General features: G+C 42.5%; 1 protein-coding gene across 1 annotated transcript; it reads right to left on the bottom strand.

The window, feature by feature from the left end:
* Positions 1-4,486: 4,486 nt before the first annotated feature.
* casp3a (caspase 3, apoptosis-related cysteine peptidase a) lies at positions 4,487-16,842 on the bottom strand. Its single transcript, XM_017721364.2, has 7 exons — positions 16,689-16,842; positions 16,011-16,228; positions 12,927-13,069; positions 11,888-12,016; positions 8,606-8,781; positions 6,839-6,953; positions 4,487-5,211 (listed from the first exon to the last, which is right to left on the bottom strand). Exons 2-7 carry the CDS (start codon positions 16,082-16,084, stop codon positions 4,982-4,984), a joined length of 867 nt encoding a protein of 288 aa, XP_017576853.1. The 5' UTR covers positions 16,085-16,228; positions 16,689-16,842; the 3' UTR covers positions 4,487-4,981.
* Between the last annotated feature and the right edge of the window lie 4,627 nt (positions 16,843-21,469).

Below are 21,469 nucleotides of genomic sequence, written 5' to 3'. Positions count from 1 at the left end.
CGATATGAAGGATTTAAATATTATTTATCTTCTACATGATGTTTATTCATATTTTCAAGTAAAGTGGCACAGTGCTGAAAGCTGCAGCATGAAGTTTGAGTTCTACGTTACATTTGCATCACGTTTTCTTCTGCGAGTTTATTGGTCAAAAATCTGGACCTGGAGTTTCCCCCATTATCTTACCCAAGCGCATGCGTAAACATGTTGCTCGGATTACTGACGAAGTCTGATTTTCTACAGTTATCGGATTATTGAGTGCATGTAAGTGCACTCAGGGTGTATTGTCATAACATTCTGTGAGATAACTTCAGACGCTTGGTTCCCATCACCACCACTGACTCGGTTAATTAGTCTAGAATGGAGCGTTTCAGCCCAAACCACTCTGAACGACTCTGTTTACAAAATTGCATTTCCCCAATTCTCAATTCAGAACCATGAATATTCACTATATATCGTCAAGAGTGAGGTTATGCTGAGATTAAGAAATAAAAAACCAATAGCACCTGATCGCAGAGTTGTTTTTAAGCAAGAAATCTGAAGAAAAACGCCTTTTTCTCAAATCGGACAAAAAGCAGATTTTAGATTTTTTTCCCTTAATGGGCTTAAAGCAGCTCTGCTGTCTGATCCACTCAGACCAGCGCAACACACACTAAACACACCACCACGTCAGTGTTACTGCAGTGCTGAGAATGACCCATCTGCTCTGTGAGGGTCCGTGGGGGTCTTGTCCACTGAAGAACAGGGTAAGAGGGGGCTAATAAAGTACACAGAGAAACAGTTTAGCCCCGCCCACTCACACCGAAGTTATAAGGAGCGTTTCACTTCAGAAGCGCAATATATGACAATCACAATAGAGCTTGTTTACATATATAAGTCTTAAAGGTACAGTACACAAGTTAATTCTAAGGGGAAAGAGCCCTTTTAGGCGCTTTCATGAATCCGGCCTCTGCTTTACAGCTAATTTAATGCCTTAGTCAAGCTACTAACCTCTCTAACAAACACACACACAACAGCACCTTGGTAGTATATACACACAAATAACCAACCCTTAACAGAGTGCACTACAAACTGTAACGCAAGCTATAAAGAAATCAGCCAATGGCAGTTTTGTTTAGGACTTGTATTTAAATATCGGCCTGATTATAAACTGTAGTCCTTTGATTAATGAACTACCATGAGATAATTACTGACAAAAATTAGGCTTGCAAAATCTGCGCAATCCCTGATTCCTGCAGCACAGTTGGACCAACTGTGATCATAATGGCCTTATTTTTGAACACTCAGCTAAATAAAGATGTAGCTTCACAACCGCATTTCAAAATAAAAGCACTACATACATTAATACGCCATGCAGACACATAAAAAACTCCCTTTGCATGTGGAAAAAAAGCAATGCATAGGCCTAGATTTCACAGTGGAGTGCTTTCAGTGGCGTACAGACAAACATCACCTCCTCCGAGACTTCAGTCAGCTGTAGCTATGTAACAAAATCCCATGTAAACAATGCTTTCGGCTTCTTGCGTGCGATCGCTGCCCTCGTCATCCAGCTCACCTTCACATGAACTGGGTCCAATTGCTCTGTGCTCCATGCCCTGCCCACAAAAGCGTTCATACTCCTGTTGCAAGACTGAACAAGCTTTACAGAAGGGAAACGACAACAGCAAACTAACCACTCTGTCCACATGAGCCCAGTTGTACATCCAACACGTATCCCTCGCTTTCAAATGCACATGAAACACACGCCGTTTGAAATGAACAACATGTTAAATTGCATTGCAGTTCAGGTTCTCATCACGTTCTGTAAAGCATGTTCAGCCCAGCAACATCAGCTATGAAGGGACACATTTGTGGGCAGAGGATGGACACGTTACCGCAGATTTACATGTATGTAAATGAAGTAAATGAAATAATGCCGGAGACCTGCACCGGATTTCATACCACAAGGTTATCTAGTAACCTGACTACATCAAGAAAGTAAGGTTCTGAATCAATCATGCACCGTGGTGTACACAGAGTAGCTGATTTACTGGGAACCCCAACCATAAACCTACACTTTATGGCCATTTTTATCAGGAACATCTACCATACTGTAGGCGCACTGGAAATACACAACTACTGACTGTCTGCTAACAGAGTGCAATAGTAAACGACCAATCAACGGTGGCCCTGTGGGGAGGAACCACTGACAAAGGGCTGAAATAGGGTTAAGCGGGCAGGAAGAGGAGGCTTGAGGAAGAGAACTCCTGATCACCAAAGGGTCTGTTTGGAGACCTCCCACCGACCGTAATTGGTCCTAATCACTGCGTTTGTCTTAGACCCCCCTGACTGTGAATGGTCATAAGCTCCATGCTGTTTGTTTAGAGACCTCCTCCAGTCAGTATGTCGTTGCTTTCAGAGACACCCCCGACTGTGATTGGTTCTAATCACTATATCGTTTGTTTGGAGAACACCCCCAGACTGTGACTGGTTCTAATCACTGTGTCGTTTGTTTGGAGAACGCCCCTCGACTGTGATTGGTTCTAATCACTATATCGTTTGTTTGGAGAACGCCCCCCGACTGTGACTGGTTCTAATCACTATATCGTTTGTTTGGAGAACGCCCCTCGACTGTGATTGGTTCTAATCACTATATCGTTTGTTTGGAGAATGCCCCCTGACTGTGATTGGTTCTAATCACTATATCGTTTGTTTGGAGAATGCCCCCTGACTGTGATTGGTTCTAATCACTGTGTCGTTTGTCTGGAGAACGCCCTCTGACTGTGACTGGTTCTAATCACTATATCGTTTGTTTGGAGAACGCCCCCTGACTGTGATTGGTCTTAATCACTGTGTAGTTTGATCTGAGACCCCCCTGAATATGACTGGCCCATAACTGCTGTGCTGGGAATGATCCACCACCTAAACACTACCTTATAAATGGTGGGCCCTTTCCTTTGACAAACCAGGTAGAGGTGGGCTTACAATTTGCACAGCAGCAGATTCTAGATGGTCAAAGTGCACTTACATGGGAGGCGTTCCTGATAAAATGGCCACTGACAGTATGGAATAAGGTAGGTGTTTCTGGTGAAATTGCAACTCGGTGTAAAATGATTGTGTGAAATGTGCTTGGCATGTAGTGGTTTCATCAGGCTGTTTTATGTTGCCTAGAACGGACAAAACTGTACCATTAACTTTTGAAATCATTGATGTGAGGATAAATATCCTGACGTGAAAGCAAAGCAACACACAAGGTGAATGAAAACAGTTGATATGTACATTTTCAGGATGGTCCTTTATAGTCAGCCCTATATCAACATTAGCCCTTCACTAGTCTTTTAGGGCTGACTGCAATGCAATTTCCTATGAGCGCCTAAACCTGACCCTCCACTCCAAGCTCCAACACCTGTTGGGTGTTTGAGTAGTTCTTGAAATGGTGACCAATTAGTTGAAATTCTAAATAATTTGGATGTTAAAACATCCCAAAATGACGCTGATCTAGCTAACTGTAAAATCCTTAAACTCCTTCCTCAAAGCCACAATCAGGGATTTGCGACATTAAAATAAAGACAAAAATAAACTTTGTTTATTTCAGATTCTTAGCATATTTTCCTCATCGCCTGTGCATCCAATTCATTTATCAAGCACAATTATCACACTGTGATAATAATGAACAGTAATTTTCAAATAGTCATGATAAATGATGAAATGGCAAATATTAAATTATGAGCAAAATAGATGTACTCTCAATATATGATTGCTGTCCAAAGAAAAATACGTATTTCCAAAACAGTAACTTTACAGGAGAGAGCTATTTATTTTCAATTTAAGTTAATGCAGAGATTTTATTTCAGCGATTTTGGGGCATTTCTATTGGTCCAATCATCCTGAAATTGCTGCACAGTTGCTACATTCAAACAATGCTGAAAAGTAAAACTCACAAAAAAAATTTTTCTTTAAACAGCAATATGTTCTCGAGAGTTGTCGAAAATCCGTACTCCACATTTTGAGCTGATTGCTTATCTATTGAGTTTCAAGAAAGAAGTACAGAAAGACTACTGCGGCCATCTAAAGGCGACCACACAACGGGCGTGAGGCACTGTGCAGTAGACGGTACAAAGCACAGCTATAGCACATAAGAAGTGTAGGAGTAAAGTGCTGATAAGCATTAACCTGAAACCTATTATACACCTCAGTCTTACAGATTTAATACAATCTGAACATCAATTACTGAATTTATCACGTTTGGTTTCTGACCAACTCCTTACAAACACGCTGTATATGGTTCTATATAGCATCTTTTAAAAAAAAAAAAAAGTTCTATGTGACACCAAAAGGGGTTCTCCTATTGTTACGATCTCAAGCCTGTAACAACAGAACAGCCCTTTTTGGTGCCACATCAAAACCACGCTCTCCATCAATTTGAAGAACACTTTCAACATGCAAAGAACACCATCATGCAAAGGGTTCTTTGAATGTTCTTGGTACTATATAGAACCATGTTCTGTACTAAAGAACCCTTGAAAGTATATCCTTTTTAAATATGTAGTACGGTAAGAGTATTATTTATTTTTATCATCATTAAGATGCTGAGGTTTTTTTTTTTCTTCTGATCAACACATCCGGCCTGTAACATCTGGAACTACTTCCCTTTATTGGCAATGGGGGTGTGTTTTGATGCTTTTTAAAAATGCCTTACAAATTCAAGCATCAAATTAGACTGAAATGCTTTTCAAAATGCTTTTGAAGGGCTTTCCTAACATTTTTGGTATTCAAAAACACCAAACCTACTAGGACCCGGTGTTTTATGTGACGCTGTTGGCTACTGGCTCTTGTGTTTTAATTGTCATGAACGTTTTCTCTTTCCCTTCATTCAGTGATGAGAAAGTCCAGTGGCTAATGTGGCTACCTGTTTGTTGTCCTGAAATCCCTGATTGTGGCTTTATCCGTAACAACACACATGCAGAAACCATTTCCTACAAAAATAGGTTTGGCTTGCAGCCTCTCAGCAAGTGAAGTACATCTCTTTGGTCAGCATGGACACAACGCAGGGAATCTGTTTCTTGGCGTCGAAGATTGGTGAGTTGGAGGTGGACTCGAAGTCTAGCGCCACCTTGTGGTTGACCCTGGTCAGGATGTGCAGGATCTCCAGCTCTCTGCCATATTTGTTGATCATCTCACAGAGAGACTGGATGAACCAAGAGCCAGTCATGGTGTTCCTCCATGAGTAGTAACCTACATCACAGAGAAATATGAGATTTGATAGATGTGGCCAAAAATTCCTCTCATTACATTAACGTTCCCATTTTGGGAAACACTATGAATACGTGATGAACATAATGAGGCCAATACCATTAATAAATGAATAAACAGACTGGTAAGTTGTTTTGTGACTTGACAAGTTATCTGGCTGACTTTGACGATTGCTATATGCAGAGAGAGAGACCCATCTCAAAAATAGGCTAACAGCAGGGGGCAGTGCACCACGTCCTTGATCTTTACTGATAAACATAGGACATTAGCGGTGGGGGAAAAAATCGATTCTTAGATGCATCGCGATTCTGACTCAATTCACAAATACCAAAAATCAATTTTCAAATAAAATTTGAATTTATAACATAATGTTTACGGAACGCAAAAGGCGGAACTTGGAAGTTAGGAAGTGCAGCGCCTGGACATTCTGTGGCGGCACATAGCAAAAACAACTGGATGTGTGAGAAATCCGACCGGCTGGACCAGGAGTCACAACCCAAATGTTAAGAAGTGCCATTTTGTCCTTTCAACAAAAATCAAACCACCTTGGAAGCCACAAAATTTAACGTCCAGTATGTCTCAGTGTCCGCTGATGTCCTAGTACAGGCTAAACAATATAAATGAAAAGGCAGCCTTGCTTTGCTCTGCTTTAAGCTTTAGTTATAGCCACTTTTCTCGCATCTCCACCAGAAAACTTTTCCTTAAAAGTTTCTTGTAAAAGAATCAGTTTAAATCAGTTTCTCGTAAAATGTCTCTCAATATTTGGCCGTTTTATGAGGCTGAATTCGCTTCTTATTTGAATTTTGGTGGAGCGGCAAAACTCGAAAGGGAAGCGACGCCATGTTCGCAACTTTTTAGTGTTTGACAGTCTCTCGTTGCAGATTTAACTGTATTAGGAAACCAGCTGGAGTGCTTATAAATGTGAATAAGTCCATTTATCTCTAAACGCTTGTCTTAAATCTCTCTTTGCCTTTTCGTTAGTGACTAGCCAGACGAGGCTGCATTGCTATGTGACCTGCGGTCTGCACGCCACTTCTCAGTTGTTGAGAACCAGGGTTTTGAGCTACGGTGTGCACTTTGGAGCCGAGATACAGCACCCCGTCTCCAAGATATTTCACTGACACAACAATCCCCCCCAACAGGACAAAAACCAAAGTTACAAAATCAAAGAAAAGTAAAAGAAAATGGGCGGAATAGCTGTAACGTGATGCGTGGACATTCACTGCCACAGGATCTTATTTCACGATAACTGCACATTTTATCGCACATGAGTGGCAGCCTGTGTTTCATGTGCTCCAAACAAGAGCAGTGAATGAGAGCCGTCCAGTTCACTCACCACATCACTTCCATTTGGTTTATTAATAAAAGATAAAAGAATCAGAAGTAAATCCATTATGGATCATTACAAATACTTTGCTTTGAAAGTACCAAGTCCTCACACAGTGAGAAAAGAGATCCTGCATAGAAAATAGACACATCAAGATGCATCGAAAAAAAATTTATAAATCGCATCGCAGCCTCTGAATCGAATCGTAAGGTGCCTAGAGATTCCCACCCCTATAGGACATGATTTGCCATTAGGTGTTTGATTGTTTATACGTGGGTATACCTGGTGCTGTAGAGTAGGCATAGAGGAAATCAGCCTCCACTGGGATTTTCACAGGTGAACCATCCGAGTTACTGTCCATTTCAATACCCGCGTCCAGGTCAGTGCCCCTGCAGGCCTATCAAAACAGAAAGGTTCAAAATACTAACCAGTGCCAAAATACATGCTATGCTATTTCTATTGGGAGGCAAATCCAGCCAAAAAGGAAATGAAAATGAAAACAATAAAATGTAAATGCAGACCTCTTTCTGCCATTTCTTTTTCCAAACATCTGCACAAATATCCTGCCAAAACTGAAAATTAAATGCCTTCATTTGCTATTTTATTTTTCACATGAGCATGAGCCGTTTGTGACAAAAATAAAAATAAATTGAAAACGCCTCTTCGTCATTTCGCTTTAGTCGTTATTCTGTTTTTTCATGACCAAATCTAACATGAATAAGGTTACAGACAAAAGAAAACACAAAGCCGCAGACGGCTGAGGATGTCCTAAAAGGTACCCCATAGCCCACCTAGTGCTAATTAACATATATTTGCATGTTGGTGAGTTTGAAAAAGAAAATGAAAACTGGAAAATGAAAAGTGAATCTCCAGCAGGTGGCGCTGATGTTCGTTTTCATTTGCCTTTTCATTCTGACAGTTAAAGCGTGTCCACAACAAAAACGGAATCACGAACGGTCACTTTGCTGTTGATTTATTCATTTTGCATTTTCATTTTAATTTTGTCAGATTTGCAGCCGATTGCTATGAAAAAAAGAAAGTAAACTTTGCAATTTGATTTTAGCTTTGACACGTATTCTGCGTTTCATGAAGAAAAGCCAAAGCCAGCGTGAAGTTTGTGTTTTCTTTTGTCTGTTAGCTTTTTCATTTTAGATTTGGCCGTGAAAAAACAGAATAACGACTAAAATGAAATGAAGAGGCGTTTTCAATTTTTTTTGTCACAAACGGCTCATGCTCAAAAATTTTAATTGCAAATGAATGCATTTCATTTCATTTTCAGTTTTGGCAGGATACTTGCGCAGATGTTTGGAAAAAGAAATGGCAGAAAGAGGTCTGCATTTACATTTTATTACTTTCATTTTCATTTCCTCTTAGACTGGATTTGCCTCCCATGTCTGTTCATTCTTATGAACAAAATACACAATACATAGACTTGCTGTCTGTCCATAAACAAACTGTTGATTAACACATAAGAGAGAAAATACAGCCATATGCAAATGCTTGGTCACATTACATACTTTAGCAAAACGAGTAAACACACAACCTCTGCAGCAAACTCAGTGCACTACAAATGTTAATGCAGTTATTTCATATTCCAATCGCTTCTAAAATTATACATCACTGCAGCATGTGCACAAGTTCTGACACTTCCCTTCTACTTGTAAAGTCCCAGAACGTATTTTCATTATGACCAATCCACAGCACAGTAAATTCTCAGACTCAATCCTTGTGCTAAAAACTATGGGCTCCTCTAAGCAGCTGGCTGAGTATCTGAAAATGAAACTAACTGATGCCTATAAAGAAAAAGAAAACTATAAAAAGATATCAAAACTTTTTTATCCTGCAAATTCCACTGTAAGAACTTAGTTAAGGGGAACTGTGGAATTCTGTAGAAGAGCCTGCAGGATGGTTCAGCTACACCAGAATGGTGGGACTGCTTGTAAGAACATGATCTGTATGGAAGAGTCATCAGAATGAAACCATACCTGTGATCACATACACACACACACACACACACACACTCATACACTCACGCACACACACACACACCTGTATGAAGAAGAGTTTGGGCTTGCCCACTAGTGAGGGGCAGCGGTCTCCTCTGAACAGGCTGGTTAGGTCTTTCAGCTGCACTGCTCCATCTGTCCCGAACAGCACACCCTCATCTCCGTGACTCAACAACATGCACACAAACGAGGCACAGCGGCTGTGATCCTCCCGGGCAACTGAGGGAAATGGCAATAAAGTTACAAAAGCCCTAATTTTTCAGTATAGTATGACTTATACCATATACTCACTGGCCACTTCAATTGCTTGTTAAATCTTAATAGCTAATCAGCCAATCAGACGGCTGCAACTCGATGCATTTAGGCATGTAGAGGTGGTCAAAACAACTTGCTGAAGTGCAGACCGAGCATCAGAACGGGGAAGAAAGGGGATTTAAGGGACTTTGAACGTGGTGTGGTTGTTGGTGCCAGACGGGCTGGTCTGAGTATTTCAGAAACTGCTGATCTGCTGGGATTTTCACACACAACCATCTCTAGGGTTTACAGAGAACGGTCCGAAAAAGAGAAAATATCCAGTGAGCGGTCAGTTGTGTGGACAGAAAGGCAACAGGAACTCAAATAACCAACCAGAATCTCTGAGGAACATTTCCAACACCTTGTTGAAAGTGTGCAATGAAGAATTAAGGCAGTTCTGAAGGCAAAATGGGGTCCAAGCTTTTACTAGCAAGTACCTAATAAAGTGACAGGTGGGTGTATATGTACATACTGATATACGACTTCTAAAACCGCATGTTTTCAAAGTCACTCAGGATGAATGATAAATACATGGCAAAGTGAAAAACAAGAACAATTCTGAAGCACGTGTGCTTCCGAGCCAGCAGCAGTGTGGGTTGAACAGTGGCAATAAAAATGGTCATGGAAAAGTTTGTAACACTAGTATTTTGTGGGAAGGCAGTAGCAGTGGCTGGTAGAAGCTGGGAATCAGCATCACCCTGTGTAACTGGTTCTTGGACTTCCTGACAAACATACTGCCCATTCTGTGAGACTGGGCAGTTATTTGTCCTTCACCCTCACCCTGAACACTGGTGTTCCCCAAGGCTGTGTACTGAGTCCTCTGCTCTTCTCCCTGTTTACCCATGACTGCGTTCCTCTGCACACATCAAACACCATTAATAAATTTGCAGACGAGACCACAGTGGTTGGCCACATCAGCAACAAGGGAGGAGATCCAGCACCTGGCTTCCTGGTGTTCCACCAACAACCTCTCCATCAACGCAGACATAACCAAGGAGCTCACTGTGGCCATCGGAAAAAAACAAAAGCTGCACACACACTCCTTGAATCAACGGTTCTGAGGTAGAGCGCATCTCCAGCTTCAAGTTCCTGGGAGTGCACATCTTCAAAGATCTTACATAGACACTCAACATACACTCACCAGCCACTTTATTAGGTACACCTTGCTAGTAAAAGGCTGGACCCCCTTTTGCCTTCAGAACTGCCTTAATTCTTCGTGGCAGACTTTCAACAATGTGTTGGAAACATTCCTCAGACATTTTGGTACTTTCTCTTTTTCAGACCGTTCTCTGTAAACCCTAGAGATGGTTGTGCCTGAAAATCCCAGTAGATCAGCAGTTTCTGAAATACTCAGACCAGCCTGTCTGGCACCAACAACCACGCCACGTTCAAAGTCCCTTAAATCCCCTTTCTTCCCCATTCAGCAACTCACCTAATAAAGTGGCCAGTCAGTGTATACCTCTCACTGTGTATTCGGTTACAGTTAATGCGAGTCCAAAGGGAGCGAACAATAAACTAGACATACACTGTCCATTTGATTAGCTCCACTTACTGTATAGCTGCACTTTTTAGTTCTACAGTTACAGACTGTAGTCCATCTGTTTCTCTGATACTTTGTTACCCTGTTCTTCAGTGGTCAGGACCCCCATGGACCCTCACAGAGCAGGTACTATTTGGGTGGTGAGTCATTCTCAACACTGCAGTAACACTGACGTGGTGGTGGTGTGTTTCTGTGTGTTGTGCTGGTCCAAGTGGATCAGACACAGCAATGCTGTGCCTGTGTGTCCACCAGCCCTGTCTGCAGTGCACCTTATCAACCTTATATTAAATTGATTTTGTTTTGAACACTTGCCATTACTGAAATTTTCAGCAATAAACCAAGAAAGTGTCAAACAATAATAATTACCTGAATATACTACATATCCAAACCAATGCCACCAAGGTTTGAGGAAAGCGAAACACCACTTTTATCACTGACTGGAGTTTCTTGACTGCCTTCACATTGCAAACATCCAACTCAACTTGAGGTGCGCTAACCAAACACCTTGCTTCATGCATACGCTTTAGAACAGAGTAAAACAACTTTCCCTATCACAATGAGAAAAAAGTTACCTACGTTTTCGAGATCTGTGCTCTTCCATCTTGACCTTTACTCAAAACTTTCATGCTTTTACTGGGTTTCAGCATTTATGTTTTAACAAAACAATAATGCCTGAATAGTGGCCTGAAGGCTTGAATGTGGACATTCTGAGCCGTTACCCAAGTAACCGAGTACTCGAGCACCCATGCACACCCGTGTTTAACACCACTGAAATGTTAGCCTTCCACAAGACATTCTGTTGACAGTAAAATGTAGCTTGATATAAACTGACTTTACCAACAATGGCTAGTTAAAAGCACCTTTGCTTTGGGAGCAGAAAACATCTTATTGTTTTGCTTGTGCATCATTGTGACGCGGTAACAATAAAACAATAAAAAACTTTTTTTTAATCACTGTAGTTGAATTGGTCAACTAATCATTGCAGCCCTACTGCAGACTAAAGGCATTGTACTAATTTGATAAACATAATTTAAAAAGCTAACTGTTCGGCAGGAACCACTGCATCACAGGGCGACTGCAGGACTGGTTTGGCCGGGAAGTGTCCCTGAGCCTACAGTAAACAGTGTGCAGGTGCATGTAGGCTGCATCCTGTTCTTGCCTCATGATTAGTCATATAACAAGCACTGACTAAAATGTAAAGAAGCAGTGATGCTAGGAGACGTGATGATATTCCTCAGTGACAGCCGTCTAACCAGCCTTGGCCCTGCTGAAAGAATGTTAATGGTCAGCATTTTCAGCTGAAGTTGAAGAGGAACTTCTTAGCCTGAATGTACCTGCAGACAACGGACACTGTAAAGCTGACAAACATCTTGTCGCTCATTCAAGGCCAAGCAGCGAACTTTGCCCCATAAAGACACTCTTTCAATACGAAACTGTTGGTTAATGTTTGAAAAACTAGTCCCTTGTTAAACAGAGTGGGGTTACTCTTACCTGTACTTAAAACGTTTGTAATCTGCGCGACTGTCTGATCGTTGAACACCTTCACTTTGTAGCCCAGCTTTCCAAACGTTTTCATGGCGTTTCCTGCATCGACATCCGTACCGTTACGCTGGTTCATGCCTTTAGGATAAAAACAGAACATCTCCTTCAGAAAGACACATACGCCGATCAGGCATGACAGTCTGACCACCTCCTTGTTTCTACGCTCACTGTCCATTTGATCAGCTCCACTGACTGTATAGCTGCACTTTGAACTTCTACAGTTACAGACTGCGGTCCATCTGTGCTACTTGGTACTATTTGGGTGGTGGGTCATTCTCAGCACTGTGTGTTAGTGTGTGTTGCACTGGCCTGAGTAGATCAGACACAGCAGTGCTGCTGGAGTTTTTAAAAACCTCATTGTCGCTGCTGGACTGAGAATCGTCCACCAACCAAAAATACCCAGCCAACAGCGTCCACTGATGAGGGACTAGAGGATGACCAACACAAACTGTGCAGCAGCAGATGAGCTGTCGTCTCTGACCTTACATCTACAAGGTGGACCGACAAGGTAGGAATGTCTAATAGAGTGGACAGTGAGTGGACACAGTGTTTAAAAAGATTGTTTATTCAGGCGTAACTATAGCAACAGAAATTAAGACTGTTTAGTCAGGCGTTATGATAGCAATATGTAAAGATTTTTAAGTCAGATGTAACTATAGCAACAAGAGTTAAGACTGTTTAGTCAGGCTTGACTACAAACACAGAAATTTAAATTGTTTAGTAACTACAGCAACAGTCTAAACAATAACAAACATTAATATAATGTACTCTGACGTATCCATCACAATGTTTTCATTCGAGTCATGCACAACCACAATGTTTAGATTCATAGGCAATAATTTAAGGCACAAATAATGGATAGTAACAGTTACAGAAACCAAATCCATGAAAATATCTAGAGAGAGAGAATCATTCACTACTCTGCTCACAGCTTTGCTAGAGACAACGGCCTTGATGTGTGTGTGAGTTGTGTGGTCGGCAGTGTTACCGGTACTCCTGTGGAAGTTCTTGTTGTTGATGATGATGCAGTGGCCGATGCAGGGGTAGTTCAGGCTGTATCTGAAGCTGTACGAGTGACCCTTCGCATCCACCTGCGTGGGCTCACCTGCTCCAGCCTCGGCCTTACCAGCACTGCACAATCAAATCATACGCACACAGTTTTAGATTTAGTGAAGTATTACAGTTCAGCAACTTTTGCTATTTAAGAGACACTATTCCCAGACATTTTGCATTTACATAAAGCAGTTAACAAAGCCTTTTTTGGGGGCAGTCATGTGCTGGAGGTTAGGGAATCAGCCCTGTGACTGGAAGGTCGCTGGTTCAATCCCCTCAGCTGACAGTCCATGACTGAACTGCTCTTGAGCAAGACACCTAACCCCCAATTGCTCCTTGGGAACCATGGATAGGGCTGCTCACCTCTCAAGGCAAGTGTGCTCACTGCCCCCTAGTGTGTGTGTGCATGTGTGTGGGTGTTTCACTGCACGGATGGGTTAAATGTAGAGGTCTAATTCCACAGTGTGCAAACACAGTTGGATGATGGTTCTGAATTCAATTCTTCTGGCATTTTTGTGACAGGCTCCAATACTGAAGTACGCAAATATTGGTTAATTGAGTACCTATACACATCCCTAATATTAATGTAGAATATCCCATCAGCTAACATGTTTAAAAGTTCATTCATGGGAATACTAACGTCTTGTTATGGATTATTAGTTTATTTATTAATCAATAAATAAACAACATATTTTAAGCCAACAGGAAAGGAGTCGTACTGTCACTGGGGGATGTTACTGCTTTAACTGTCAACGGGCCCAGGCCTAGTCCAAACAAACTTTGTGGTCAAATACACCTAACTACACACCCAAACTCAGGCAAAAATAAAAAAATAAAAAATCTAATAAACACCACCAGACCCGAAGACTGCAAATGTTCAACAACTCTGCAAAAGCAGTTATCCTTGCATACCTCCATTAAACGGCATATAAAATGCTTATACACTGCACAGGTTTGGAAACAAACTGATTTCAGACAAGCTATGTTCTCAAACGAATACACTTTGATTGGGTGCTTCTGCATCTCTATCTAGACAGAAAATTGGTGGTGCTGACCATTTCCAGGGGCGCATTTTACAAAACAGGATTTCTCAGTGAGCCAGATAACCTGCGCCAAATCTTAGAACTGTCCAATTGGAATGGGTTTTCCTATTGGACAGGCTTAAACTCTCCCCCAGAAAACACTACAAACAAAAACTTGATACGACATCAGTAGCACCAGCATGGAATGAATGGAACATTCACAGCAACAGGAACAGCTCACCTTGGCAACAGTAGTCAAGATCAGCTTACACTATTGTGTCCACAGTGACAGCAGTCAAGTCCATTTAGTTGAGTGAATCTACAACAACATGATCATTTAGCGTGGTACAGTCATAACAACAAAAGTTACAATTATTCTGTATCCTCAAACAACCACAGTTAGGCACTCTGTCGTATCCATCACAACAGTAATTAAGACAATCTGACTCCGTCATTGCCACAGCAACAGTAGTTAAGACAATTTAAAGCTGCCGTAGCCACAGCATCAGTAGTTAAGACAATCTGACTCAGCCGTATTAACAGCAACAACGGTTAATACATTCTAATTCGGTCATATCCACAGCAACAGTGGTTAATACAGTCTAACTGTCGTATCCACAGCAACAGTAGTTAATACACTCTAACTCTGCCGTATCCACAACAACAGTAGTTAAGACAATCCGACTCAGCCGTATTGACAGCAACAACATTTAATATATACCAATTCTGTCATATCTACAGCAACAGTAGTTAAGACAGTCTAACTCTGTCGTATCCACAGCAACAGTAGTTAAGACAAATTAAATCTAACGTATCCACAGCAACAGTAGTTAAGACAGTCTGAGTCAGCTGTATTAACAGCAACATCAGTTAATAATTCTGTCATATCCACAGCAACAGTAATTAGTAGTCTAACTGCCATATCCACAGCAGCAGTAGTTACTACAATCTCTGTTGTATCCATACAAAAAAATAGTTCAGACAGTCTAAAACAATCTAACTCTGCTGCATCCATAGCAATGATGGTCAAGACCCTCCAAACTCTGCTGTATCCACAGCAACAGTAGGTAAGACAATCCGACTCAGCCGTATTAACAGCAACAACAGTTAATACAATCTAACTGTCACATACACAGCAACAGAAGTTAAAACAATCTAACTCCGTCATATCCACAGCAACATTAAAAAAGAAATCTAACTCTGCTGTATCCGTAACAATGGTAGTCAAGACCATCCCAGCTCTGCTGTATCCACAGCAACAGTAGATAACACAATCTGACTCAATTGTATTAACTGCAACAACCGTTAACACAATTTAATTATGTCGTATCCACAGCAACAGTAGTTAATACAGTCTTGCTCCGTCGTATCCACAGCAACAGTAGTCAATACAGTCTAGCTCCGTCGTATGCACAGCAACAGTAGTCAATACAGTCTAGCTCTGTCGTATCCACAGCAACAGTAGTCAATACAGTCTAGCTCCGTCGTATGCACAGCAACAGTAGTCAATACAGTCTAGCTCTGTCATATCCACAGCAACAGTAGTCAATACAGTCTAGCTCTGTCATATCCACAGCAACAGTAGTCAATACAGTCTAGCTCTGTCATATCCACAGCAACAGTAGTTAATACAGTCTAGCTCTGTCGTATCCACAGCAACAGTAGTTAATACAGTCTAGCTCTGTCGTATCCACAGCAACAGTAGTTAATACAGTCTAGCTCTGTCGTATCCACAGCAACAGTAGTTAACAGTCTAGCTCTGTCGTATCCACAGCAACAGTAGTTAATACAGTCTAGCTCTGTCGTATCCACAGCAACAGTAGTTAATACAGTCTAGCTCTGTCGTATCCACAGCAACAGTAGTTAATACAGTCTAACTCCGTCGTATCCACAGAAACAGTAGTCGAGGTGGTTTGGTGTGGTGTATACAGAACATGAGCGGTTAAAACAACCTTATTCCGATGTTTCCAAAGCAACAGTAGTTAAGATCGTCTTACTCTGGTGCGTCTGCCTGTCTGGCGTCCACGGCGTCCCCGTTCGCTGCCCCCTTCCCGTCCTTCTGGTCAGACATGGCTCATAAAAGTGTTCTAATCCCAGGTGAAATGTTCAGCAGTGCGACTCCGCGCCGTGTTTACGCTGCGATGTCCAGACTCTCCGCCGTGTCCGCGGCCCGCACGTGTCCGCCTGTGTTTCCCTTTGTCTGCGCGACCAGCCGCTGAGCGGAGGGAGAGGAGGACAACACGGGTGACGTCAGCCAATCAAACACAGCACAACAAACAACAGCGGTGAAGCCGAGGACTCGAATCTCCGTTCCACCTTAAACGGTGCAGCGGTTACAGCAACTGTCACGCCATTTAAGGTAGAACGGAAAAGCCAAGCTGAGCAGTGAGGCGGAGGACAGGAAGACTGGTCTAACAGCTTTACCTAAAGTGCCCTAAAGCGGGACTTCAGCCGGCTCTGGGTAGAAACGCGCGCAGTGTTTACGGTTACTCGCACATTAGACAGTCATATATGTATGTTGGACGCATCGGGAGGGAAGGACGCCGCGGCGTCGGCCGTCGGCGAGGTGATGAGCACAGCTCTTTGTTTCTCTGAGCTCAGCCCGGCTGACAAAGCTAACAGCGCCGAGCTTCAAACGGATAAAACGCCTCCAAGACAAATAACAGCCGTCTCACCTTTTACCGCCGGACCTCTTTCGCTGGAGGAAACCGGGGGAACCGCACAGTCGCTGCGGAAATCTAGCGGTAAACACGAGCTCCGGTATCCAGGAACTTTGAGTCGTGAAGTCAGGCCACAAAACTACATTACCCAGACAGCTTTGCGCGCGCGACTTCGATACATTCGTGTCAACACGGCACCCTCACGTGGCCGAAAGAAGATACTACGCCAGAGCGAGTTTAAGGGGAGCCTGGCCGCTTCCTATTTCGCCCGTTATATCAGAGATATGACCGCGAAACGCCAGAGGGCGCCCGCCAGCGAGTCCCAAGTGAACGGGGCGGAATGGAGCTAAACGTTGAACTAGTTCCTAACAGTTTCGCTACGACTTTCCTTTCGTTTTGGAAAGTGAAAGGGTGCATTTCAGTAAAACGCAAATGCAGCAGCAGGAAACAACCATGGTATTAAGTAGTGCTTGGTTATGATTAATTATGCTACTGAGAGCTGATTGGTTAGCATTACTGCTACTGAGAGCTGATTGTTTAGAGTTACTGCTACTGAGTGCTGATTGGTCGGCGTTACTGCTACTGAGAGCTGATTGGTTAGTGTTACTGGTACTGAGAGCTGATTGGTCGGCGTTACTGCTACTGAGAGCTGATTGTTTAGAGTTACTGCTACTGAGAGCTGATTGGTCGGCGTTACTGCTACTGAGAGCTGATTGGTCGGCGTTACTGCTACTGAGAGCTGATTGGTCGGCGTTACAGCTACTGAGAGCTGATTGGTCGGCGCTACTGCTACTGAGAGCTGATTGGTCGGCGTTACTGCCACTGAGAGCTGATTGGTCGGCGTTACTGCTACTGAGAGCTGATTGGTCGGCGTTACTGCCACTGAGAGCTGATTGGTCGGCGTTACTGCCACTGAGAGCCGATTGGTCGGCGTTACTGCTACTGAGAGCTGTGATCAGGAAATCATGGCATTGTTCTACTTAAAAAATGCTTGATCATCTACAAACCGGTAATTTTGCGTAAATGCTGAATATTAATCCATTCACTTTTGGTTTTTGGCCTATAGTGTTTGCCAATCATGAAGTCAGCACTGAGTGGCAGTTTTCCTCTCTGCACATTCTGATTACACGGCTGTGGTTGTGATGTTCTCCTCTTTATTGTTGAAGCTCTTTGGATTTAAAGGGCTGGGTGCTGGAGCCTATCCCAGCGGTCATCGGGCAGAAGGCAGGATACACCCTGGACAGGATCGCCAGTCCATCACAGGGCGGGCAGACAGACAAACACACACACACACATACACTCCTAGGGGCAATGTAGCACGTCCAATTGCCCTGACTGCATGTCTTTGGACTGTGGGAGGAAACCAGAGAACCCGGAGGAAACCCACACAGACACGGGGAGAACATGCAAACTCCTCACAGAGAGGACCCCAGTCACCCGGCCGGGGAATCGAACCCAGGGCCTCCTCGCTGTGAGGCGACAGCGCCGCCCCTTAAAGGCTCTGTGGCCAAATTAAAAAATCTAGCTATGCCAGTGAAGAGCCTCTTATACGCCTACATGCATCCTACAGTAGTCTCTAGTGAGATCTTCCAGGGAAACCCCCTTCTGAAACATCTCTTTGGTTACTGTTACGCTTTCCAGGCCCGCCACATTCATTTCCTATTGCTATTAGCCTGTTCCACAATGCACTGCACTACAGTCCCCAGCATGCACTGCAACATAATGTGCTCTCTGACTCTGCTACCCCAACAACAGTCTATGGGGCAGCGGTCTCACCTCAATTATACACAATTCTACACCAGTCATATCACCACAATGCATTTCAGCTGCAGTTTAACCCCTACAGTCACCGAACGTCAGCTCAGATACAGAGCCCAGGTTTAAATGAACCTGCAGCAAAGAAAGGATGGCAGGTGTCCAGTTCAAGCAAATAGGTAGGTGTAAAAGACTGAGCACCTGGGGACGTTTACGTTTTAAATATTTAAAGTGTCCATGTGATAGTTCAAGGTCTACTACAAATGCCTGTGTTTGACTGAGAAACGAGAGAGCTGTTGAAGCTCTGTAGTAATCACATTTTTTTATAACAGGCAACGGGCTTGCTCTTTTAGGAATTTCCGCAAATTTCTTTGCAGTGGTGGTGATGGGAACCAGGGGTTCACTACAACACAAATATAGACATTTTATTTACCATCCAGAACCACCAGAGAACCTACACGAGTCTTCTGAGCTCATATGAAATGGTGTTGAAGGGAAAATGTGATTAAATGTGAAAAAACAAGTTTATCTTGGGGAATATTGAATATCTCACCACACCCTACATATATTCCTCCACCATGAAAGGATTTAAAAAAAAAATGTTTTAGGCCAAAACCTTCTCAAAACTGTTATAAAACCAGGGCACTTATTCATGAAAGTTGCGGGTGGTCAAATGCAATCGTAAGATATGCTCACACAAATTTCGGTTTGGTTATTCATCAACTTCATCTCTGGTGTGTCTTTACAATAAAAGTTTAAATTTGAGCATAACAACATCTGATTAATAATAAGTAATACACTTAACACAAACAACACATGAGGTACTACACTAGTAATGGTTAGCTAACATTGTGTAATCAAGTAACAACTGCATATTCACGTGTGCTGACTAATATTAATGGTAACACTTTCTATGACTGTCACGTTTGTAAGCATCTACAAACACATTCATTGCATGTTATAATGCATTCATAAGGCATCATAACCATGGCAATAAATATTTATAAAAGTGCATTGCATGTTATAGCCATGCTTACTATGCATTATGAATTGTTTACATGATGCATTATAAGTACTGTTTATAACACATTATAAGAGCTCATAAGCTGTATTAGTCCGCGCTAAGTAAAGTGAGGTGTACTGGACTAAAGCCTCCTCCAGGGTTTAGACTGAGGCTTCAAGTTGAAGTATTTACTGAAGGATTTACTGAAACACTAAAACACAATAAAGCTCATTACAGGCTTCAAATGTCAGAGTTTAAACTAGAGCAACATCAGAGTTTCACCCAATGTGGGAAAGTCAATGTGCACCACTGTTAATGTGCACCACCGTTAATGTGCACCATTGTTAACGTGCACCACCGTTAATGTTCACCACCGTTAGCCTGGCACTCACTTAACACTGCATATCCAATAGAACGGCAGCAAAAATCAGCATCACTGTACTGTAGTGTGATGTTTCAGAGTGAGGGTCTCTCCAGGCCTTCACTCCACAGTGACTTCACGCTCAGTGTGATGTCAGAGGGAGTTCAGGGGAGGGGCTGATGGGTACTTGGTTTGCTGTGAGGTAATGTAGTGTTTAAAGTGACAGTGCTGGGTAAGAAAAGCTCACTGTAGCAGTGATTCTAGGCTGATTCTAAGCTAGGCTGTTTCCTTATGGGAATGTGTGTGTGTGTGTGTGTGTGTACGTACATTCACCATATATAAGACCAGAGGCAGTTTGAAAAAGTTGGAGATCCCACATTCGGCCTTCGGGACTCTCACAGGGCTTTAACACTCTCTTGTTCATTTGAAATAAAGTTGCTCATGTTTAAATCCAGATAGTGTCTACAGAGCTTTCGTCTCGCCACCTACACAACTGAGAATAAACAACATAAGTCAATGGTAATTTTGGGTCATTTGTTTTGGTGCATTTGTCATGAAATTTATGAAACAATTTAATGAGCAACATGCATATTCAGATTTTAAAAACTAAAAAATGACAAAAAGGGAGATACAAGGTTTTGTTCTGACAGTGGCTATATATTACCAAGCTACATTTACTGAGTAACTCTGGCCTCAGCGCTGGGAATTGTTTTATTTAGTTTTATTTTCTGGTTTTCTGTTCTTTTTTCCTTTGTTTTAGTTGTTTTTCAATGAGTGCTGAAGGGCTGCTTTTTGGGACTGCCACTTATGCTCTGCTTTCATGGTTTGAACAATAACCACATTTTACGACACTTTCTAAGGACAAAAACAGAACACTCAGGTGACATCAACTCTGGACGTTTTACGATACCAAGGTTTTTATGATGGGATCTACTCTGACTTTGGTCTTTTACGATGGTACCATGGGTCCTGGCTGGGAGTCGATGACTGAATCTGTTTTTAAGCTGCTGTTTTCAGGCTGATTTTGGGACAGGACTGGACAGAGCACTCATTTGTTCTTTGAATAAACCATCATAAATTCTGTGAACCCCTGTCTCCCGAATCTCTTCCATGGCAAGATCAACGATTTTTTTCAACGGATTTGTGCTTTTGTGAAAAAGTTTAAATGATGACATTCAATCACCTTCCATCTTTATCTACTAGGCAGTTTTCACACTTCCTTTAGTTTCCATTTTAAATTTAGCTTTTAAATAGAAAGGAAGAATTTATCCTCGCATAACCTAAAGCAACTACTAACAGACCAGAACAGAGCAACTAATGTTACATAATTCATTTCCTAGCCTTATTAAACACACACCCATCTTCTAGGCTACTTTTCCTTCTGGGTTGGTGGGGCTACTGGAGCCTATCCCAGCGGTCAACAGGTGGAAGGCAGGGTACACCTTGGCCAGTACCATAGCAGGGCAGACAGACACATTCACACCTGGGGCAATTTAGCACGTTCAGTTGGCTGCATGTCTATGGACTGTGAGAGGAAACTGGAGAACCCAGAGAAAACCCACACAGACACGGGGAGCACATGCAAACTCCACACAGAGAGGATGCTGGTTGCCCGGCCGGTGAATCAAATCCAGGCCATTCTTGCTGCAAGGCGACTGCCGCTACAGCTCGAATGAC

This window comes from Pygocentrus nattereri, chromosome 22 (genome assembly GCF_015220715.1).
Source record: "Pygocentrus nattereri isolate fPygNat1 chromosome 22, fPygNat1.pri, whole genome shotgun sequence".
Classification (NCBI taxonomy): domain Eukaryota; kingdom Metazoa; phylum Chordata; class Actinopteri; order Characiformes; family Serrasalmidae; genus Pygocentrus; species Pygocentrus nattereri.
Note: the sequence above shows the minus strand (reverse complement) of the source record. Positions and strands in the feature narration are given on the sequence as shown.